Source organism: Hesperophylax consimilis, chromosome 1 (genome assembly GCF_061612785.1).
Source record: "Hesperophylax consimilis isolate HC1 chromosome 1, BYU_Hcon_1.0, whole genome shotgun sequence".
Classification (NCBI taxonomy): domain Eukaryota; kingdom Metazoa; phylum Arthropoda; class Insecta; order Trichoptera; family Limnephilidae; genus Hesperophylax; species Hesperophylax consimilis.
Genome location: NC_142836.1, coordinates 29,815,005 through 29,840,136, shown reverse-complemented (window position 1 = coordinate 29,840,136; position 25,132 = coordinate 29,815,005). Strand labels below are relative to the sequence as shown.

General features: G+C 37.2%; 1 protein-coding gene across 1 annotated transcript in view; it reads left to right on the top strand.

The window, feature by feature from the left end:
• The first annotated feature begins 4,232 nt into the window (after window positions 1–4,232).
• Window positions 4,233–25,132, top strand: part of LOC149426601 (polyamine-transporting ATPase 13A3-like) — a 42,594-nt gene continuing 21,694 nt past the window's right edge. The window contains exons 1-13 of the mRNA XM_089632084.1: window positions 4,233–4,424; window positions 10,630–10,866; window positions 11,209–11,437; window positions 11,834–12,038; window positions 14,192–14,396; window positions 14,744–14,874; window positions 14,999–15,181; window positions 16,183–16,371; window positions 17,708–17,917; window positions 18,150–18,398; window positions 19,865–20,138; window positions 22,990–23,304; window positions 24,646–24,807. Coding sequence (XP_089488210.1) covers window positions 4,397–4,424; window positions 10,630–10,866; window positions 11,209–11,437; window positions 11,834–12,038; window positions 14,192–14,396; window positions 14,744–14,874; window positions 14,999–15,181; window positions 16,183–16,371; window positions 17,708–17,917; window positions 18,150–18,398; window positions 19,865–20,138; window positions 22,990–23,304; window positions 24,646–24,807 — 2,617 coding nt within the window. The 5' untranslated portion in view covers window positions 4,233–4,396. The remainder of the gene's footprint in view (window positions 4,425–10,629; window positions 10,867–11,208; window positions 11,438–11,833; window positions 12,039–14,191; window positions 14,397–14,743; window positions 14,875–14,998; window positions 15,182–16,182; window positions 16,372–17,707; window positions 17,918–18,149; window positions 18,399–19,864; window positions 20,139–22,989; window positions 23,305–24,645; window positions 24,808–25,132) is intronic.

Genomic DNA, 25,132 nt, shown 5'->3' with positions numbered 1-25,132 from the left:
AATTGTTCAAATTCTCTGAAGCAACCCGTCTTAATTGTTCGATTGAAAACCAATGGAAATCATCCATATTATTTAGTATTAGTATTATTTACTATCCATAATATTTATGAAGGGTACCAAAAGTGGGTACATAAACCTACACGTTTGTTGACTTGGTAAGCATTGGCATAAAATAGAATATTACCAAAATTTAGCAAAAAAAAAAGAAGAAAAAAATGGTAACCTTCACCTCTGCACAACTTCCAGTCGCAAAACATGTTCTGCACGTTGATGTCATGTATGTAACTGAAGCAGAAGAAAAATGTCACAAAGCAAGAGAAGACCTGCCACGATAAATATTTTATTTTTATTTGAATATAGTATTCCTTTCTAAATCCTTTGATATGATCAGCAAATCATGATCAGATAATTGTGATACGTAGTATGTAATTGTATAGTTATATACTATATAATTATAAAGTATATAATTGTAGTTTGAAGTTAATCTGCATACACCAGCATTTGATAAAAAAAAATCATCATTCTTTAGGGCACAATTGCAAGACTTTTCTTACGTTTTCTCAGGCTCTATGGCGCCCATCGGACTGAAATTGTGGATTCGTACTAAGAAATGAGATATGAAGTGAAATCAAGGCAAAATCTGCATGGCGCAGAATTTAATGAAAAATCTCCATTCTTACGGGCACACTCGCAAGACTTGGGTTTGAACTAAAAAGTGTAGTACTAAAAAGTAAGACATGGGAAGAAACATTTCATAGAGCGGATCTAACATTGCAAATTATTAAACAGTGGTTGGATGATAATCTACTCACCCTAAACATAACTAAAACGAAATATATAACGTTTAGTCTTAATATTCCGAGTCAGCCTTCAATCAATCGTACACTAAAAATACATTCTTGTAGAGATAACTCTAGTTGTCTGTGCAATCCACTAGAACGAGTAGATTCCAATAAATATTTGAGTGTAATAATTGACAATAAACTACGATGGGAAGATCACGTAATAAATGTTACAAACCGTATACGGAAACTGGCATATATCTTCAGGTCATTACGAAATATTCTAAATAAAAATACACTAAAAACGGTATACTTTTCTTTATGCCAATCAATTATATCTTACGGTATAGTAGTCTGGGGAGCAGAGGCGGATTTGCAGTCTTGGCCGCCCTAGGCCCCAGACCATGTAGCCGCCCCTTTCTCAGTACCCATCATATTGACCAGGAGTATCCAAACTTTTCAGTATGTTCCTAGGGTCAAAACCGTTTTAATTTTCGCTATTTCGTACGTAGAATATTTAGGTACTTAGGAAGTAATTTTTTGTTATCATCTGTGACTTTTTTGTCACGATTGGCCGCCCCTAATATCTGGCCGCCCTAGGCCCGGGCCTACATAGGCCTAAGGGCAAATCCGCCTCTGCTGGGGAGGATGCTCTAACACGATATTAGATCCATTAATTAAAGATCAAAAATTGATAATGCGGACTATTTACAAAGTACACTATATTCACCCCACGAAGGACTTATTTAACGACTTCAAAGTACTCAACATAAAATCCTTATACGTCAAAAACATATCCTCCTACTATAAATTCAAACATACGAAAAAAAAATTTTTTGAATCGACCCATAATACAAGATATTCCAACAAATCCAATTATAATATTCCCCCAATAAAAACCTCAATGGCACAAAGACAATTTAACTTTCTTGCTCCAAAACTATTCAATAATTTAACGTTAGAAATAAAATTAATAGCCAAATACGACAGTTTCAGGAAAGCGCTCGGGGATTTTTTGATGTGTGATTGTTATAGTGTTAGTAGCCTATTCCAAGTACTCAGATAGAGGTGTATATATTGTTTATATGCGTGAGGATGCGTCATATGGGTGTATGTATACATGTGTTGTTATATGTATATAGGTATGTCTGCTGCTATATACACATGTGTGCTTGCATGCACACATATTAAAAATTACATACATAACTATGTACATTTTTACAATCTAATGCTAATTTACTTCTTTCTCCTTTCTAATTTCTATCTTCTACTTTTTATTACAATTTTTCCAAAATTTTACCTTCATCTATAGTTACTGATTTCATATGTTTACACTAGATTTCATTTTCATACAAAGTAATTACACTCAATTGGTCACCATGAAACAGGCAGCCGCCTAGTATGGTGATTCATTATATCTACTTTATGTAAATTTCAAAACAATGTAACATGTATTAAGTAAATAAATAAAATAAAAACTTTAAAAGCCGTTTTTTCAGGCTCCATGGCGCCGAACGAACTGAAATTTTGAATTGTTCTAAGAAATATGAAATGAGGTGGAATCAATGGCAAAATCTGTAAAATGATGCATTCTAGGACAATTTATTATTCTTACAGGCATACTTGCAAGATATGGGTTCGAACTTTGAAAGCCGCTTTCTTAGGCTTTATGATGGCGCCGAACCGACTGAAATTTTGGAAAAGCTGCGTTACTCGCCGTTTGCGGTTACTTCACTCCTTTCCCCTTATTCGTCGCTTGGTTCACACTTCAGTTCGCAAATGTATACGTAGCATCATTTATCATTCGTGTCAAGCATTTGGCAACTATCCACACTTGAAATGATTCAGTGAGTGTATACATGCTGAACTCTCGGCGAGTGTGTACTGCCGACATTACGAGCCATAAAATCATTATTGTTCGGTAACAGGCAATAAAGGTGATTTATTTAGCACCACTTGTCCTTCTTGGCGAGCATTTGGCAACTATCCACACTTGAAATGATTCAGTGAGTGTATACATGCTGAACTCTCGGCGAGTGTGTACAGCCGGCATTACGAGCCATAAAATAATTATTGTTCGGTAACAGGCATTAAGAGGTGCTTTATCTCGCACCACTTGTCCTTCTTGGCGAGCATTTGGCAACTATCCACACTTGAAATGATTCAGTGAGTGTATACATGCTGAACTCTCGGCGAGTGTGTACAGCCGGCATTACGAGCCATAAAATAATTTTTGTTCGGTAACAGGCAATAATAGGTGATTTATCTAAAACCACTTGTCCTTCTTGGCGAGCATTTGGCAACTATCCATACTTGTAATTATTCAGTGAGCGTATACATTATACATGCTGAACTCTCGGCGAGTGTGTACAGCCGACATTACGAGCCATAAAATAATTATTGTTCGGTAACAGGCAATAAAAGGTGATTTATTTAGCACCACTTGTCCTTCTTGGCGAGCATTTGGCAACTATCCACACTTGAAATGATTCAGTGAGTGTATACATGCTGAACTCTCGGCGAGTGTGTACAGCCGGCATTACGAGCCATAAAATAATTTTTGTTCGGTAACAGGCAATAATAGGTGATTTATCTAAAACCACTTGTCCTTCTTGGCGAGCATTTGGCAACTATCCATACTTGTAATTATTCAGTGAGCGTATACATTATACATGCTGAACTCTCGGCGAGTGTGTACAGCCGACATTACGAGCCATAAAATAATTATTGTTCGGTAACAGGCAATAAAAGGTGATTTATTTAGCACCACTTGTCCTTCTTGGCGAGCATTTGGCAACTATCCACACTTGAAATGATTCAGTGAGTGTATACATGCTGAACTCTCGGCGAGTGTGTACAGCCGGCATTACGAGCCATAAAATAATTATTGTTCGGTAACAGGCAATAAAAGGTGATTTATCTCGCACCACTTGTCCTTCTTGGCGAGCATTTGGCAACTACCCACACTTGAAATGATTCAGTAAGTGTATACATGCTGAACTCTCGGCGAGTGTGTACTGCCGACATTACGATCCAGAAAATATTTTTTGTTCGGTAACAGGCAATAATAGGTGATTTATCTCGCACCACTTGTCCTTCTTGGCGAGCATTTGGCAACTATCCACACTTGAAATGATTCAGTGAATGTATACATGCTGAACTCTCGGCGAGTGTGTACAGCCGGCATTACGAGCCAGAAAATAATTATTGTTCGGCAATAGGCAATGTAATAGGTGATTAATTATCTAGCTTGTTTATTGCTTGCCGTGCATTTGGAAACATAAATAAAATAGTAAAAACAACCTTCCCCGGTTTAGCGATTATTTGTTACGGCAGTAACGACACTAGCTGAACTAGCTCTGGAAAATTTTGCGCACATTTTTTTCTGCGGGTGCACATTTTCTTATCTATGAATTTCAATCCGATTTCGGATCGCTGTCATTTCTGGGATCAGGATTACTGGGCAGACTGGGTATTAAATGTGACGTCTATGTGTATTAATTAAGTATTACAATTAAGGCAATATGTCTTAGTGAATACTTTAAGTGGATAAATAAACCCACTTAAAGGATAATTTTTACGAAAATACTGGATGACATTTAATTTAATTTAAAATGTATAATGCTTCTCTAGAAAATAGTGGTGAGTAAAATTTGTGATAAATCTGACATTGTGCCTCTTTCATCTGTCGATTTTAATAATAGATTTGCGGTTTTATAATAACAACTGATGATATGAAATTCGGTGTTCATCATTACAATCATTCATATTTCTATTTCACATTATGTTCTGTACTAGTGTGACTCAATACTTAACCTTTATGTGAAACATAAAACAATGTGACGAGTCTTCTCAGAATAAATGACTCGGTTAGCAATGTATGGATTTTCTTTAAATGTATTTGTTTTTGTCGAACTCAATGAAGAACTCCACCTGCATGATCATTGTACTTTTAGATCTGATTCCATTCTTGAATAATTATTATAATAAAAAAACCGTAATTATTCGAGATCGCTGGCCACGCTTAATACAATTTAAAAAATAACCCTTTTATTCCCCTTAATTGCAATTGAAAGGCAACTGTCTGCATTTGAGAAATTTTAATTTTAACATTCTAATTTTCAATTAAGTAAAATGAAAATTCGCTTTTGTTGTATGGGATGACAGCAATTTACAATAATTTAACTAAGCATGGCCAGCGATCCCGAATATTTACTTATAAAAATTGTACCTATTTTTTTGTCCTTGCATCTCACATAAGTATTTTTTGGCATCAAAGAGGATTTGATTATAAGAAGATTCATTATAAGAAGTCTAACCACTTCAATATAATATTGTGTCAAGGTTTGTGATTACTTAATACGTCACTTGATACATAAATACTTAATATTAGCTTATTTATAGATCATATTCATTTTGTTCAGTAAACAAAATATTAAAATGATGAATGTAAGTAAGTCTAAAGTCATGGTGTTTGTAAGAGAGAGTACGAAAACAGTGCACGCTATAGTTGTGAATGATGAATATTTAGAGCAGGAGGATGAGTTTGTGTATTTAGGAAGTATGTTTACGAGAGATGGGAAGGCTGACAGAGATATTGAAAAAAGGGTAAATGCAGGTAATTCCATTAATGGAGGACTGAACGCCGTTTACACTAACAAAAAATTGTCCAAAGAAGCAAAGCTAGCAGTCAACACCTCTCTAGTTCCTACCCTGATGCATGTCAGTGAGGCATGGAACTGGCAGAGGAAGGATGAAATTAGGCTGAATGTTATAGAAATGAAATGCCTGAGGCTTGTGTGTGGTAAAACCATGTACGATCGTGTGAGAAATGTGGAGATCCGTAAAGAATGCAAGGTTGATGTAAGCGTAATGAGTAAGATTAAGAAAGGGGCGCTTAGATGGTTTGGGCGTGTAGAGTGAATGAACGAAGAAAGGAGTATAAGGAGATCATGTGACGCAAATGTGAATGGTAGCGGAAGTCGGGGACGCCCGAAGAAGACATGGCACGACCAAGTGAATCAGATACTTGAGTCGGGCCATGTCAAGTGTCAGAATAATACTCTTAGAAGAGGATGTATCAATGTGAATGAGGCAAGGAGTGTGTGGTGTGACCGAGTTGTTTGGTAGTCCGTCCTCTCTGCCTACCCCTGCGGTGAAACGGCGTGATGGTTAGTTAGTTAGTAGCAAAATATTTGTTATTCGTCTGCTGAATTTCACAATTACATAGGAATATGTCAAAAAACTGCTTGCATACTTCTTCATTAATATGTGATAAGTTGTTAAATTTATCCTTGGTATACTCAGGGCCGCCCCTAAGCCAAACGGCGCCTGGAGCTATTAAAAACCTCAAGGGCGCTGTATTAGGTGCTAGGTATTATCAGTTCCTTGGCAAGTCAGCGCCCGGAGTGGACTGCTCCAATTGTACCTGCACAGTGCCGGCCCTGATTATTCTCCCTCACATGAAAATAGGACTATGTATTGTAGTGCGTCTGCCGAGGTCATAGACTGAAATCATTTTTTGTACACATTGAAAATTGCTTTTAATTTTGCTAAAGACAGCTGTGATATTTAAAAATAATGCATAATTGTATTATTGATTGAAAAATGAAATTACATTAAAAATATTATTTATTTGCAAGCATGTGACTATTACGCACTAACTTTGCGGGTACAATATATAGTTGGCCATGGTTATTCTTTTACAAATTAGTTACAAGGGATTACTTCAGATTACAGAGGAATGAGAAAAAGTTTCCTTGTATTTTTAGAAACGTTCTCATAAACATGTTTACTCAACTTGAGATAACAATATTGATAATACTCTGTCTAGATTTCAGATTCTTACTAATTATCTTCTCGAGCTGTTTTCATCATTAGCTGGAAGATGCTCTAGGGTTAAATCGATAAAATATTGCATATACTTTCCAATGTATGAATTAATAACTGCTCTTCAATAATCTTATATCAATAATAATAATATATTAATACTCTATTAACATACTCATTTGGCATAATTAAATGGTCTAATACAGATTTAGATAACTTAGAAAGATTAATTTATTAGAACTACGCTAACAAAGTTTAATTGCCATCATCCAAATTCAGCTATAGAACGAGTTAATTTACCTAGAAATTTAGAAGGTAGAGATACATATAGTCAAAATAACTTCTTTGAAACGTAATCAGGTAGAAATGCTACGAACTTTTTTCCATAGGAAAGCTCTTAGCTCAGAAATGCACAAAATAATTTGCAAGGCAGATAGAAATATTACACCTTTATATTTATACAATGAGAATGCCAACATTTTTATAAATCCCAACCAGGAATTATTAGATTCCTGGTCAAATAAAATTTTACACTCAAAACACTTCAATTATCTCAACCAAACGTATGTTGACAAATTTTCGTCAAACAAATGGTTGAGTATTGGAGAGTTGAGCGCAGAAATAGAAGGATTTATGCTTGCCATTCAGGATAGAGTCATTAATACTAAAAATTATAGAAAGCATATAATCAAAGATACAAATCAAATAGATGATTTGTGTAGAAAATGTTTGGCTTTTCCGGAAACTATTGAACATATTATATCGGAATGTTCTATACTAGCACCGTCCGAGTATACATTTAGGCACAATCAAGTTTTAAAAATAATTCACCAAAATTTGGTAATTAAACATAACTTGATTGACTGCCGTAATATAGTACCATATTATGAATACGAACCAAATTCATTTTTAGAAAACGAATTTTATAAAATATATTTTGATAAAACTATACTAACAGACCGAACGATTAGTCATAATAGACCCGATATAGTTTTACATGACAAAATTAAAAAAATAACTTATATCATTGATGTCGCTATTCCAAATTCCTGTAACATTCAAAAATCTGTTAATGAAAAAATAAGAAAATACACAGATTTAGGAAACGAAATAAAAAGAATTTGGCATTCTCAGACTATAAAAATATTACCATTCGTTATTTCGGCTACTGGCATTATACCTAGCTCTCTCATTAAAAATTTAGGCGTATTAGATCTATCAAAAAATTTATATATACAGATGCAAAAGTCGGTCATTTTGAATACATGTAGGATAACGAAAGATTTTTTAAATATTTATGTTAAGGGATCAGTAGGATTTATAGGCCCTGTTAGAAGTTCTACCGAGCCGAACCCTCTGATATGAAAATATCTGGAGTCGGTGAATTTTTTGTCCCATTTGATCTCTGGTGAGTTGACGTGTTGTTGTTCTTGTATTGTTTTGTATTTATTTTACTTATATAATGCACTTGCATAGTGTTGATTGACTAGCTGATCATTTGTGGAAAAGTGAGTGGAAGGGTTTAGTTTTTCCTATGGGGAAGATTTAACCCGGACAACAAAATCGGAAGCATAAAATAAAAATAAAAAATAAAAACATTTATTTGCCAATAGATAAATTTTACATATTTTTTAACATTAGTTCTATTGACAAAAAGGTCACTGCTCAGCTATGCATTCCGGATCTCTCCGGGAATGCAGCTGGTTTTCAGCAGTGCCTCTCTGACAAAAATCTACAGTTGGACTGTCTTAAACCATATAGAATTGAGTCAAAAAAGTTACATTAGAGAAAACGATGATTTTGCCTACGGTTTTATTGTGTAATTACAACAATCTCCATGGAACTAAATCGTGGCCTACATTTAAGATAAAGGTTGAACTTGAGCTTTGAACATATATTTATTACTCCTGCACATTTCACAGACAAGTCTCTTGTTATTTGCCAGAAACTTCTCAATGAGCATACGCAATGAGAAAATCTGGCACATGCTCCCCCTTCCACTCATAAAAGCACTATAAATAATAATGACAAATTATGTTTAATATGTAAGACCATGGTTGTGCAATACGTAAACCACCATGAAAAAATAAATTGCTTTTTGTTTCACATTCTATAGTTGTAATTTTCATACAATCACCGCCATTCTTAGTTAATGGATCGATTTGTACCAAATGATGTTGCACTTGGTTGTTTTTTTGAGGGATTTGTAAATGCGGCCTTTGGCAAATATCCTCTAAAGCACTGCTGTAGCCCAAAAGGCATTCTGTATGCCAGCGCTGGGCTGTCGCTTTTTTTACATTGACACACTGAGTATACACTCTCCAGCTTTTTAAATCACAGCTTGTTCTGCTCAAAAAGTTGTCATTTAAAATTCTGCTGTATTGTACTGATTACCTTGTAGCATAGAAAGTATGGCGAACCACAGAGATCTCAGGGAGTGGAATTACGACCTGCAATAGTCATCGCAAGCCAATGATTGAGTTTCCGTGCTAAGACTGAATGACACTGAGGAACAGGAGTATTTAGAGACTTACCCAGCACTCGGGATTTTGTTGGGGTGGGCCATTTATTTCCCTAGATACTAATGGGATCAAAAATGGACCATTCAAACAAAAAAACTAGGTGCTCTTGGGGGGTGGGGAGGAAAACAAAGGTCACCTTGGTGGACTCTTCCCTCTTGGGGCCTTCAGGGTACCAAGGGGGAGTGGAGAGGTGAGCTGACACCACCTCGGTGGACCCTTCCCTCTTGGGGCCTTCAGGGTACCAAGGGGGAGTGGAGAGGTGATCTGACACCACCTTGTTGGACTCTTCCCTCTTGGGGCCTTCAGGGAACCAAGGGGGAGTGGAGAAAAGAGCTGACACCACCTCGGTGGACCCTTCCCTCTTGGGGCCTTCAGGGTACCAAGGGGGAGTGGAGAGGTGATCTGACACCACCTTGGTGGACTCTTCCCTCTTGGGGCCTTCAGGGTACCAAGGGGGAGTGGAGAGGTGAGCTGACACCACCTTGGTGGACTCTTCCCTCTTGGGGCCTTCAGGGTACCAAGGGGGAGTGGAGAGGTGAGCTGACACCACCTCGGTGGACCCTTCCCTCTTGGGGCCTTCAGGGTACCAAGGGGGAGTGGAGAGGTGATCTGACACCACCTTGGTGGACTCTTCCCTCTTGGGGCCTTCAGGGTACCAAGGGAGAGTGGAAAGGTGAGCTGACACCACCTTGGTGGACTCTTCCCTCTTGGGGCCTTCAGGGTACCAAGGGGGAGTGGAGAGGTGAGCTGACACCACCTCGGTGGACCCTTCCCTCTTGGGGCCTTCAGGGTACCAAAGGGGAGTGGAGAGGTGATCTGACACCACCTTGGTGGACTCTTCCCTCTTGGGGCCTTCAGGGTACCAAGGGAGAGTGGAAAGGTGAGCTGACACCACCTTGGTGGACTCTTCCCTCTTGGGGCCTTCAGGGTACCAAGGGGGAGTGGAGAGGTGAGCTGACACCACCTCGGTGGACCCTTCCCTCTTGGGGCCTTCAGGGTACCAAGGGGGAGTGGAGAGGTGAGCTGACACCACCTCGGTGGACCCTTCCCTCTTGGGGCCTTCAGGGTACCAAGGGGGAGTGGAGAGGTGAGCTGACACCACCTTGGTGGACTCTTCCCTCTTGGGGCCTTCAGGGAACCAAGGAGGAGTGGAGAGTAGAGCTGAAACCACCTCGGTAGACTCTGCCCTCTTGTGGGCTTCAAGGAAACAAAGGGGAGTTGAGAGAAGGGCTAACACCACCTTGGTGGACTCTTCCCTCTTGGGGCCTTCAGGGAACCAACGGGGACTGGAGAGGAGAGCTGACACCGCCTCCGTGGACTCATTCCCTCTTGTGGAGAGACTATCGATGGGAAGACCCTTCCGAAGGGACCTAACTTAAGGGATTGGTGTGAAATGGGAGATAGAACAATGGCCCATGGCCTGAGTGCTTACAGAAACTGTCCCAATACCGTCTGTTTAAATGATTCCCTTTAACAATCTCTTCATTCTTTTCCAGGTGAATATGAAGTTATTGGCGAAACTCACTGGCAGATCTTAGACAATGCACACCAGGGAACTGATGAACTTGTGCTGAAGGTGTATGGCTACAAGCACAATTGGTTCAGAAGACTCCTCTTCCATACTGTATCCATTCTCTGTTGCGGAATCCCATACATATTTATCAGTTGGTATCCCAAATATGGAATGCTCAAATTTTCTAAATCGAGTTTACGAATGGCAGAAGTTGTTTTTTGTAAGTACCAATTGGCATAACAATACTTTTTGTTTAAACTTAACAGTGCATTGTTTTTAATCGAGCGTGAAATTGCTTTTTTATTTATCTTTTATTTTAAATCGGAATTAAAAATGGATTTTTGTTCAATTTGTAGATAAATTACCATTTATTTATTTGTTTATATATTTTTAGTTTCCTCCACCTTGATCACACATCCAAATATCTCCCACCATCGAAATCCCTTTCCTCATAACCTCTTCTTTCTTCAAAATGGGTAATTATTGTCTCACAATTATAATTATTTTATTTCAATGTGCAAAAATGTTTTACTTTTTTTTAACACTTTTCTTTGAAATTTAGTAACAAATTCAGAAGGCGCTAGTAAGACTGAGTTTGTCCAGGAAGTGAAGGTTTGTTTGCCGCAGTTTCCTGAGAAGAAGATAAGGTTTTTCTTGTATCAACTGACAAGATATGTTTGGCTCCGAGACACCGGCTGCTTCCTCAATGTCCAGAATCTCAATGAAAAAGCCACCGTAGCTACTCTCATGGACAGTAGTGTTGGATTAAATAAAAAACAACAGAATGAACTGTAAGTAAACAAAAAAGTGTGTTTCACTAGTAATTAGCTAGTATTTCCGTATGCTTTCCTTATTTGATGAACCAATACAGTGTACATTGTGTTTACAGTGTCCATCATTGTACAGGAATTGATGGAAACTGTAACGTTGTCCGAAATGTTGGCTAAAGGAGGAAGCGAAACACGGCATAATAACCCAAAAATGAATAACAATAATACTCTATGAAAATCTCATATCATACCTTTCAATGTTCTTCGTAATCAGTTTTTTTAATCTAATTTTATCACAAATTCACATCATAATCACGATTTTTATTTTTTATCTCTCATCTCTGCCCAGGCAATGTGTTTATTTAGCATCAAGATTAATAATAACTCAAAGTGTGAAAATTTATTTTCTCTTTTCAGATCTAAGTTATATGGCAATAATGGAATAGAAGTGGAGGTCAAAAGTTACTGGTCGCTATTCGTGACTGAAGTGTTTAATCCATTTTACTTATTCCAAGTATTTTCCATCACACTTTGGTCTCTGGATGAATATTACCACTACGCAGCCTGTGTCTTCGTACTGTCCTCCGTGTCTGTTATGACATCACTGTACCAAACAAAAAAGGTGGACATTATTTTAACAAACAATATCAGATTTACATAATACACATTATGATTAAAATTAATTTATTTCTAAATCTTGCTATCAATAAACTAACAACCCATTGATATATGTCTATCTGAAAAGTTATGACATTTTTTTTTTCAATGCTGATAAATCAGCGTTTATTGAAATATAATTCTTAGAAATTACCTTAAGTAATTATCTATATAATTTAATTGTTTGCTTTACATTAACATTATTAGAAATTACCTTAAGTAATTATCTATATAATTTAATTGTTTGCTTTACATTAACATTATTAGAAATTACCTTAAGTAATTATCTATATAATTTAATTGTTTGCTTTACATTAACATTATTAGAAATTACCTTAAGTAATTATCTATATAATTTAATTGTTTGCTTTACATTAACATTATTAGAAATTACCTTAAGTAATTATCTATATAATTTAATTGTTTGCTTTACATTACCTACCTCACTAGGTGGGACCTGTTCTAAGGACAGAAATGCACAGTAAAAATATTTCATTGCATTGCATAAGAAATGTTAAATTTAGATAAATATTGATGGCGAAGAATTAATAAATTTTTTAGTGTCTAAAAGATGATAAAAATGGTACATTCTTGGACACCTGGTTAAAAAATCAACGATCAGGTTATATAAAAAGAATTAATATAAAATGAAAATTCAATACATATAAGCAATACAAAAAAAAAAAGTAACAAGTTCTAAGCTGTTAATTTAATTAATAACTCCCTAATTGAGAGTAACTCGTGTTTAGGGAGAGATTTCTGTTTTAAGTTTTTAATATTAATATTAATTAATTTTAGGAATACTACCATACATAAAAACTTTAAAATTATGAACACATGTGTACAGAATAAAAGATGATACATTTTAAGAAAACTGCCATACATATAAACTTTAAAATTATGAACATATATGTACAGAATAAAAGATTATTCATTTTAGGAATACTACCAACATATAAAATTTAAAATAATGAACATATGTTTCTAGAATAAAAGATGACTGTACGCTAAATATTGCAAAAAAAAAAAAACACTTTACAGACAATAAATTTTTAAAAGTCTTAAAGAAGCATTAAAAGTCTTCATAATTTTGATTGAATTGTGACTGTGATTTATTAACTTATTGTTGCCGCAATCAATAACTGATAGTGTTGTTTAATATCGATATATATAATTCTTGTTATCAAATCACTTGAGAACAAAGATTATTGTGGCGATTATAACGGATACTTCCGCTAACCAGGTGACAGCTTTAAACTGAGTTATTGCGGCTATCTTTCCATGATCCGCCAATAAATATACATATTTTTTTGACAATACTATAAATTATGTTTCAACATTATTTATCAACTATTATTCATTGCAAAAAATTAAGCAATTATGTAATGAAGCAGAAATAAAAAATTTTCCCGACACCACCTGTCAGGGAAATTTTACGATTTAGTGTCAAAACCACATTAATTTGCAATAAATAAAGGTGATTCTCCACCGGACAAAACTGGTTGCTCAGAACTGCTACGCGGATAGCAGAACATCTCGGTGATCAAGTCCTGGCCATTGCAATGACTTATCACAGATTTTCCAGCACATGCAGTGTTTAATATCAATTATTGGCCCCATTGCCTTTCCTTCAATCTTTTTTCCTTAAACTTCTTGGTTTGTCATTTCCTGATTGCCGAGTGTGGTGATCCCAACTTCAATTGCCTTGATGAACCAGGCTCCTCCACTCCATACATTCCTGTTCTGCACGGAGAGCTTCAAACACCAACATTCCGGACGTCTGTAACACTTGATCAGCCCAATGAAACCATATTCTAATTTGACAAAAAAACGTTTCCTACATACCTCATTTTTGATCAGTTCAATGCGAACATTGTCTATAAAAGCAGTACATATCTACATAGAGCTTGGCAAACTAAAAAATATGCTCGTCCCTAAGTGTACTACGCGGCTGTGCCGAAGTTATTCAGAAATCTAGAATTGTGATTGGTAATTTTTTATCGTTGATCCCTTCTCTTACCTGTCTTTAAGTGTTTCTGCGCATTAATCCTCAAACGCATTCTCTTCTTTGCCGGACTCCACCTCCCTTTTTATTTAGTTTTTACTATATTTTTCCAGTTGAGCATCGCCCTGCACGAACTGGTGGAGCGCTCCAACTGCCACTGGGTGACGGTGCAGCGACCTAGCCAACAGGAGTGCCTGGTGGCCGCACACAGCCTAGTGCCCGGAGACGTGCTGGTGCTGCCGCCCTCAGGCTATAACATGCCATGCGACGCCATCCTGCTCACAGGCACGTGCATCGTCAACGAGAGCATGCTCACTGGTTAGTGCATTTTATCGAATTTAGTAATAATCATGAAGAACAACATTTACCGTAGAATTTAAAATTAATTTACCTCATACATATTAATGTTTTGTACATCAATAGTTTCAATTCTTCTTGTTGCCCTTTCCTAGCAAAGATTAGCTAACATTGAAGTCATACAAATTTCAAATTTGTGAGTTGCAGCACTCTCCTGTACCTCCTCTTAAAGTTTTGACAATTTTAATTAGTTAATAAAGTTTTTCAATACGATTACCTTAATAAATCTATAATCTGACAGATGTTTATAACTGACATGATACTATGTTTTCTAGACTTAGTTAATAATATTATCTTGTATTGTTTAGGGGAGAGTGTGCCCGTTGTGAAGTCTCCACCAAACATAAGTTCTGAATGTTACTCCACTGCCACACACAAAAGGCACACACTGTTTGCTGGAACAAACGTCATTCAAACTAGATTTTATGGGAACAGTAAGGTAAGATTGATTTCTTATGGTTAAATGAATATTTATCTTTGCCTTATACCTCTGGCAACATGGTGTGTTGGGTTCGATAAATCGGAATGGAAGTTACAGTGCTGATAATCTGTTTGAATTTCAGGTGTTGGCGAAGGTTGTTCGTACAGGTTTTTGTACATCGAAGGGAGAACTAGTCAAAAGTATTTTATTTCCCAAGCCGATGGGTTTCCAGTTTTACAAAGATGCCGTGAAGTTTGTTATCTTCCTATTTTCCATATCAGCAATTGGTATGGCTTATTGTATATGGCTCTACGTAGAAAGAGGAGTAAGTTTATATTAATCACATTTATTAAATTTTTATTTTAAGATTTCCTATTTTATTGACTAATTATGATTTTTTTTTTCTTTATCACCCCATAGATATCAAGCAATACATAGTAGGAGATTTTCAAATAATAGTTATAGGTTATTCGTAATCCGGGATTGTTCCCTTAAAAAAAAATGTGGTGTTACACAAATATTTTATAGACTGTCTTGCACTAAGGGGGTATTTCACTATGTCGGGCTAAATATCTGAATAGCTATCCGTTGGCTGGCTTTAAAGTTCAGAATAACTTCGTTATTCAACGGCGACCGTTTCACCATTGTTTCGAACTTCCGGATAGATAACACTCGAAATAGTCTGGCAACATCGCAAAATGTTTGCAGTTTCTCCATCTACTGCCACGGCTGTCATGCGTCACAGTCCGCACACCGCGAAGTGTGCATTTGTTTGGTTATGTTATGTTGATTATCACGTCATTTTAGATAGATTCGTGTCGAATTAATACATTGTTTCTTATTTTGAACACAATCAAATAATTCAGGATGGATCATACAAGCATTCAAATTCATTCTACAAAATTCGACTCACTTCTCAGCTGTTAAACTCGGAATGCTTTGACGCCATCTTTGATTCGAGGAATAGCGCCTAACGTGAAGTTCGAGCACTGATTAGTCAAATCTAACTTTAACCCGAGCGTTAGCGTTATTCAGATATAGTGAAAACGAAAAAATGACTAATTCGCGGATTAGTGCTTGGTCAGAACATAATCAGAGATAGTGAAAAACCCCCTAAGTGTGTGTCGTATTTTTATAAACTGAGTGTCAAATTATTACCTAAAATGTTTTTTAGAGTACCATTTTAGTACCATTCTGTCTAACGTATTGTACGAATGGAGATGGTTTTTTTAATCGGTATGAATGCCTACTTGTTTCTGATGCAAGGCACTTATGTTTTAATTGATGTAATATTAATTTGTACTAAATATAATTATTTATTCCCAGAGCAGTGCAAAGACAATAATCCTCCGAACCCTTGACATAATCACCATTGTGGTTCCTCCGGCACTGCCGGCTGCCATGACAGCAGGAACTGTCTACAGCCAGCGCCGCCTCCGGAAGCACGACATCTTCTGCATCAGCCCGCTGCGAATAAACGTCTGCGGCAAGCTGAAACTTATTTGCTTTGATAAGGTATGTATAATTGTGTGTATGAGACGATGCGTGAATGTGAATAAAGCAAGTTGTTTGGCGGTTTACCTCTCCGCCCAAGCTGTGAGATGGTTAGTTAGGTATGTACATCATGTACACAAAGTTTAAACATCTCAGACTATTTTAAGAGTTTTACAAAATATGTAACACATCATGTACAATTGGATCATTTTAAGAATTTATATGAAGGTTGAAAAAGATGTCCCTTTAAATATGACTGCCTCCGTAGACGAATGGTCGACGCATACCACGGTTCAAAAATACCTGGAATCGTAAAAGACATGATTTATTTCTTTTCATGTATAGATATTGTGATGTTGAGCACCTCAAAAACTGACGTTATAGCTGTGCTGAAACATTGATGATTATAGGGCATACCGATGATAGCTCTGTAATCTCTCTTGTTCCTGAATAAACTGTGTATTGGAAAGAGAGATCACAACAAAACTCTCATGGGGTATGATCATAATCCAATTATTATCGACAGAGCTACCCAGATTTTACATTTAAATTTCCCACTTTTTTATGTTATATCTCAAAAGAGCGCCTCTGTCCGTACAGTGAAAAGACAGGAGAGCATAGACATTCAAATTATAGACTTGCCTTGACATAAAATCTGGGTAACATTTCTATAAGCTGAAGGCGAACCACCTGACCATATTTTTTGGCACCAGGAGGTTCAAGAATGATTTGAATAAACTACGACATCAGTTCTACATAAGAGCGCACATTGTAATATCCAGACCCTACGCTGAAAAGTAAAGTTTGCTAAAGTAAGCAACGGTTTGAAGCGCAGTACATTGTGTTACTTTTCTACCCAGGATGTTAATGTTAGTTTTTAAATGAACCGCTTGGCATAGCGATGTCAGTGGGAAAATGATAACGCATTTGTAAAAGTATCAACAACATATTCAATTTTGGAAATATGTTCGAACTTTTATTTACCTGGTTTGGGATTTGTACTTAAGTTTTTATGCAGCCAGTGATTTGCGAGCCATTGTAAAAAGGACTTGTAATTCTAGGCAGTTTTTATAATTGAGGACTGAATAGTGATATTACAATGCGAGTTGCTTGTATACTTTCAGATTCATTTATTGACAAATCACAGAAAGGGACACGGTCAGCCGCCTCCCGCCCTCCGCTCACTTGTTTTGTTCCCCTTTCCCTGATTGGCTGGTCTTGCTGGAGTCTTGGCAGCATTGAGGCGGGTCAAGGAAGAGGTGTAGGAAGAAAACTGTTAATGCTTGTATTAAATGATGGAGGAAAGACAGATGCCGTTAGCTCTGGCTTTATTGGTAATGATTTGTTTGCATTCCAGACTGGCACCTTGACTGAGGACGGTCTGGACTTGTATGCTGTTCTGCCCCACAACGACGGAGTGTTTGGGGAGCCAGTGCACAATGTGTCTACGCTGCCAGTCAAGCTGCCCATCACCCAGGCCCTGGCTTCCTGCCACTCTCTGACCAGCATTGACAACCAGCTCACCGGGGACCCCCTGGACCTGAAGATGTTCGAAGCAACCGGATGGGTGAGAAACTTCTTTCATTTCAAATGACTCAAATAAGTTCTAACAAATGAGCATGCTGAACCTCTTGCACTGGCCATGTTTTTCAAATAGGTGCAGAATCGCTAAAATGTGCTTTGCTTCAGAAAAGTCCAAAACTGACATATGCATTTTGACTGGTCTGATTTTCGCTTCCAGGGTAAGTAACTAAGGGATACAGGTAAAATTGTAAAAATTAAAATTTAAAAAATTGCAGGTTTTGGAAGAGCCCGGTCCAGAAAACACCCGCTACGACAGCCTCTCCCCCACGGTGGTGAAGCCCCAGAGCACCAGCGAGGCCTCGCTGCTGAAGGTGGACCTGGACCCCCTAACGCTGGAGATCCCCTACGAGATCGGTCTGCTGCGGAGGTTCCACTTCTCTTCCACCCAACAATCCATGGGCGTCATCACGCGCGTGCTGGGCATGCCGCAGATGCTGTACTTCGTGAAGGGGGCTCCGGAGAAGGTAAACTTTAATCCATAAACTCTACAGTTAAATGTGCATCCGTACACCTTTACCTTTTTACCCTTTACCTTTACCGCTTTAAACATTATGTTTTGCTGTTTCATAGCTGGCATAAGAGATAAATAGACAGTCTCCTTGGAATAGCGTTCTATGCATTTCACTTCTTCAGTCATATGGTTGCAGTTTTGAATGCCACCGCAGTGCTAAAGAAAATGGACGCTGTCAGTCTAGATGTTGAGGGATGTTACAAAGAAATATACTGTACAAATATTATGTTATAGGAAAATTATCTCTGAGTGCCAGAAGTGCCTATCACCAACTAAAAATTTGTGTCCGTTAAATACCGCCGTGACCGATGGACACATTCAAAACATACTTTCTTTTCATGGGATTTTGCATCGTAAAAAATGTTTGTAGCTTACTAAAAATCGACTGGCACCAAAATAAGCAATGAGATAATAGTTTCGTAAAGAGGAGCCATTTAAAAATAATAACTAAGTTACTATTGCGTAATTCTTCAACACGCCCGCCTAAGGCGCAGCTTGTAGGGTTTGTTGTGTATTTTCTTTATTTTCAATTGTGAAAAACATATATGTATTTAGCTTTATGGAAAATATAATGAAAATATTTTTGTATTTATTTCTTAAAATATTTTTTATAACATGAGAGTGAAAAAAAAACATTTCTCTAAATATAGTAAATATTCTCTAAGTAGCTATTCTGGGGAAACTACTTACAATAAATTATGTACTATTTTTTATAAATATATAAATTCCTGGTAAGACGGTACATGACGGAAATATTAGATCGCGGAAGCTAGGCGTTCCAAAGGTTGATAGTAGGAAAATGTTATGTTATTGAAAAATATCAACGTTATGTGTTGGTCATCTCTAATATTTGCGGCTTGCTCCTAAAAGGGCCAATGTCACCTACCTTATTGTAAACTATATATTTTATTTTAAGTTACATTTAAAAAAATTTCATATAAGGAATTCTAGAATTTGTCCAAAGGCAGGTAGGAACCATAATAATATAAATTATTCGGATTTGACTCCTCGTAGAAGGTTCCACGCTCATGCAAACTGTGAGGAATAAAACAGTAGTATCCAACATGGCCACCATCTTGAAACGGAAACGGAACGGAACAAAGAAATTTACAGACAAACGAAATGCAAAACGATCGAGTTAAAACAGAACTTCGCTGCGCTCAGTCAATAAATTGTAAAATCTTTTAATTTAAAGCTAGAAACGATTTCTCAATTTTCGGAGGCCAATGTTGCACAATAAAATCGCTTTTCTTAAAAATGAAAACATGCTAATAGAGCAATTCTGAATATTCTCGTGATATTTGAAAACCTGACATTGACCCTTTTAAAAGCAAGCTACAAATTTATTGTCTGTAAACTTAAAAACCAAAAAAAAAAGTTACAATATTTGGATGTTTGGTCAATTTTTTTCTGTTGTAGATTTCCGGAATGTGCAGTCCATCTTCATTACCCGAGAACTTCAGTCGTGTACTTAACGAATACGCTTCAAACGGTTTCCGAGTGATCGGACTGGCCTACAAGAAGTTGGACAGGAAGATGAAGTGGCTGGACGCCCAGCGGGTGAAGAGGGAGCAGCTGGAGTGCGACATGACCTTCCTGGGGCTGCTCATCATGCAGAACAGCCTTAAACCGCAATCCGCTCCCATCATCAGGGACTTACACAATGCAAACATGCGAATGGTGATGATTACAGGTAATTTCATAACTTTTCAAATTATTTATGTTTTCCGTTGCTGATTAATAAACATTGGATTAATAGGCATATTTGAGCCTTTTTTGGTCATTAGCGCGTATTTGAGTCTTTTTCGTCACTAATGCGTATTCGAGCCATTTTATTCTTCAAAATGTGAGCTGTTCAAATTAGAAATGATTGAAATTTTTTTTGAGGAACTGGTCCATTTCCTTCAGAATTTTGCTGGAAAATGGAGCTTATGGAAAAAAATCCCCAAGAACTGGGTTCTAAAAGATGTTTGCGTTCCTGTTTTTATTGTTTAATATAGGCATATATTTTGGCATTGTAGGTGCATATTTTGGCATCGATAGAGCATAATATTTACTTGCATGTTTCACTATTTTCACAGTGAAATATTAATTATCAGCAATATTAATATTAATTGGCAGCTATTACATATTTTAAATTCCCATAATATTATTCTATTAGATGATTTCTTATATTCTAGATATATATTTTTTTTCACATGGGTGGCTCTGGGGAAAATAATTTACCTCAGGGCTTATGCCGGGGTCTTGTAGAGACCCATGTTGTAGGAGAGAGGAAACACAGAGATCGTTCCATAGCCGAGCTGTTTAACTCAAGAAGTTGTAGAAGCCACCTGTTCTCATATGACAAACGTCAACTGTACTTTGGCATTTAAGTTTATTATGGCATTTTCATTTCAAGATTGTTTGACTTTTGGAATATATACAGGGAGTCCGGGGGTAAAGTGCAGTAACTTCGTGGGGGGATTCTACATGATCGTAGGAGTAAAAAAGATAAATAACTTTTTCCGAAATTCCAATTTTTTCTTTTTCATACAAAAAGACATACCTGCTAAAAAGCCATAGTGTAGGTGCAAACTTACCCGATAAATTCGCAAGTGTGAACGTGGCAACGTTGCATATTTGTGAGTGGCGCGTATCCATGGAAACCGCAAGTGAATTGTAAACAATAACAACACAGAGTTCGCCGTATGTTTTGATATTTTACCAAATTCAAAAAGAGAACTGCACTAAAATCACGCTACACTTTTTATTATAAAAAATATTAATAACTAATTGAACACTTAACTAATTTCATCGCTTTTTACTAATTTAAAATATTTTCAAAATGTCCACCTTCTGCTTGTAGGCAAGTATGTAAACGTACAGTAATATTATTTATAATTCGTACATTGTGGCGTATTTCATCTGCGGCTTCGTGAATACGTAACCGGAGATCTTCGACGTTATTTACTTCTTTGGCGTAAACTTTATCCTTCATCGCACCCCAAAAGAAAAAATCTAACGGTGTCAAGTCTGGAGAACGCGCCGGCCATGGCGAAGTACTCCCTCGTCCAATCCAACGATCTGGGAATTGTTCGTCTAGGTAGCGACGAACGGCAAGTCCGAAATGTGGTGGAGCTCCATCCTGTTGAAACCACATTTCACGTCTTCTATTTAAATCAACTTCTTCCAAAAGAACGGGAAGGTCATTCTTCAAGAAATCCAGGTAATTTATTGAATTAAGCCTAGGTGGCAACACATTCGGTCCTATAATTTGATTGTTAATAATTCCAGCCCAAACGTTAACGGAGAATTGAACTTGATGGTGCAACTGCCTTACGGAGCGCGGGTTTTCTTTTGCCCATTCATGCAAGTTATGGAGGTTTATCACACCAGTTCTGTTGAACTGGGCCTCGTCCGTCCAAAGGATGTTCCCAATGAAGTTCGGGTTATTAAGTTGCTTACGAAGTAGCCACTGACAATATGCAATCCTTGATACGGGGTCACGTTCCAGAAGGCCTTGCACGCACCGATAATGGAACGGGTGCATTCCGTACGTCTTGAAGAGATCCCAGATAGAACTCTTAGGGACACCAGTCATTGCGGAAATTCTACGAAGCGACAATGTAGGATCATTTACAATTGTAGTCATGATGAAGTCTTCGTCCGCTATTGGTAAATTAATAGCATTGTTGTTTCGGGATCTTCGGCCAATTCCTTGTTCGCGAATAACGCGAATAATATTCGCGTTTGAACAAAAACACGAGCGTTGGGCACATTACGATTCGGAAAACAACGTGCATATTCCCGGCTCGCCGCTTCGGAATTTCCACCATGTAGTCCATAAAAATAATGAATATCTGCCCGTTCTTCGTTGGTAAAGCGAGGCATTGTCACAATAATTCAATGTTAAAATTACGCACAAAAGAAACACAGTTTTAACAGTTAGGTTACTCATAAACTAAATAAAACACGATGTTTAAGGAAAACACGCACCGAATAAAGATGTACTTTTTAGTAAGACTTAAACACTAGATAAAGACACTAAATTAACAAGTTTTTATTTAAATGAGACTTTTAACACTAGATAAATTAAATTTTCAAAGTTGTTTACTCCGCGCGTCAAATAAGGTGACACATTACATTCAAAGCACAGACGTTTGTTTACTGAATTACGATTTACTAATAGCGGGGGGTGCAGGAGGGGGTGCGGGGGACAGTTTACCAGCTGACCGACTGAATTCGGGTGCCGGGGGTAGCGGGTATTAGTTACCCGGGGGGCGCGGGTTGTAGATTTGGCAACGACGAAAAAAATAATGCCGTCTACGCACGTCGGAGAAATTTTTCGTTATTAGCTTAAAAGTACACCTAAAAGTTGGAATTTCAGAAAAAGTTATTTATCTTTTTTACTCCTACGATCACGTAGAATCACCTCCCGAAGTTACTGCACTTTACCACCGGACACCCTGTATATATAGTTTGGGGTTTTTCTCCTTTGTCTTTAGTAAGCACAATAAATGATTTTTCTATTCCATTAATTTAAGTTGTATCTTTATATGTAGGTGACAACATAATGACAGCGATATCCGTGTCGCGTGACTGCGGCATGGTGCCACCTGATGAGAAGATCATACTCATCTCGCACACCTTCAATGCAGCCCAGGCGGCTGCCGAGGGGGCCCCACGTCCACCGCTAAGGTTCGAGGTGGTGGGGGAGCCCCGGGACACGCACAACAGCTGCCATCCGGCGCCCCACATCTCTCTCACCATCTCCTCTACGCTGGTCAATGAGAAGTACTGCTTCGCTCTGGATGGACGGACGTGGAATGCTGTTAGACAACACTATCCCGATTTGCTGCCTCGGATACTGACGAAAGGTTAGTTGCTGATAACACAGTTTTACACCAGTATATTATGAAAAATATATACATTAGCAAGTACATCATAGCAACAATAGCAAATTGTTAAAGTAATTACATAATATAATGTTTAGAGTGAAACTCTCCTAAGGAGCTTTCCAAGGGACCGGACAAAAAAAACTTCTTAAGTGAATTGAAATATGAAATTTACTCTAGTATTGTGCATCAACAGAATTCAGATCTAAACTATACACTAAAAACTTCCCTTTTTAAGCTGTCGTACCCTTAAATTAAATATACCATTCCTAAGAGAAAGTCCAGTTATATTCCATTTTCCAATTATGTCCTAAATCCTGTATCTAAATTTCGCTAATAAACAATTAGATAATGTTAATTAAGTGTTAATCTCAAGTGACCTACCAGGTAAGTATTGTACTGTATATTATCTCCATAAATAGTTAAGTAATAACATAGATCACTGTAGAAATGTATTATAAGTTTGTACAGCACCCTTGAGGTGATTTTGCACAAAAACGGCGCTATTCAAGTCATCCAATTATTATTATTATTATAGTTATTAGTACTACGTAATATGTGTATTTTAATTTCACAAGTAAAATGAATTTAAAATCTTTTATTGTTTCCTGCTGCGACATAGTAAGGGTAGGTAAATATCGGAAACAAGACCGGCGTTAAAAAACCATCTCTGAAACGAACGATTGCAATGACATTCATTTCAAATGTCATCTTTTCTCCCACGTTCCTTCAAAATATGATATGTTTCCGTGTAAAATGAAATTACGCCGGTGATTTCCGTCGCGGCCGGCCGTTTAAATTCAGATATTCTAAATAAATTCATAAGAGCACGATATATTTAAGAGTAAATCGAAATTTCTCGGCCAATTACCGTCGCGGCCGGCCCTTCAAAATAAATTTGAAAAAATACGACATACCAGTGTAAAACGATGCAGATTTAAAAAATGATAATACATAATGATAATATATAACCACGTAAAAAGACAGTTTACCGCCACGGCTGTCCAACAGATTCAGATTTAAGAAATTATATAATTTATTTTCGCAATGTTCGTGCGTGGACAAAAGTAAATTACGAACTTCGAATTAAAAAACCACTTTGTATGATGTACAAAACTGGGTATATTTTTTTGCTGAAAATTTCGAATTAGGCATTTTTTCAAATTAACAGGTTTCTACTGTATAAGTTAAATCAAACATGTACGTACACATTTAGAAAAGAGATCTCGCTTAAATAGTATACTCTTTACCCTTTACCACATGATATTTTGAAATAGATCTGTCCCAATTTTGTGTCTAAAAAGATAGTTTGGTTCGTTCCAGGCACCGTGTTTGGCAGATTTGGACCCGACCAGAAGACACAGCTGGTGGTGGCCCTGCAGCAGATGGGTTATGTGGCCGGCATGTGCGGGGACGGGGCCAACGACTGCGGTGCGCTCAAGGCCGCTCACATCGGCATATCACTTTCTCAAGCTGAGGCCTCGGGTATGTTCATAACTAAATATTTTAAAATATAATAATTAATATCCAAATTATTAAAAATGATAATTTCGGTTGTCTCTCCGGTTCAAAGAACTCTAGAACTAGAATTTGCTTTGAAATTATTATTAAAAAACTATGAGTTTCAAAATTTTTTAAGTAACATTTTTAAAATCCTAGTGGAAAGATCTATCCACCAGGCGCGGTCCGTCCATACATGCTGTGGATGCTCCGCATTCCTTGCATTTTAGAGTAAAAAGATTTGGACTTCTAACCGTAAACAAGCAATACTGCAATTTTAATATTTTAGTATTTCTACAGCGATCTTAAT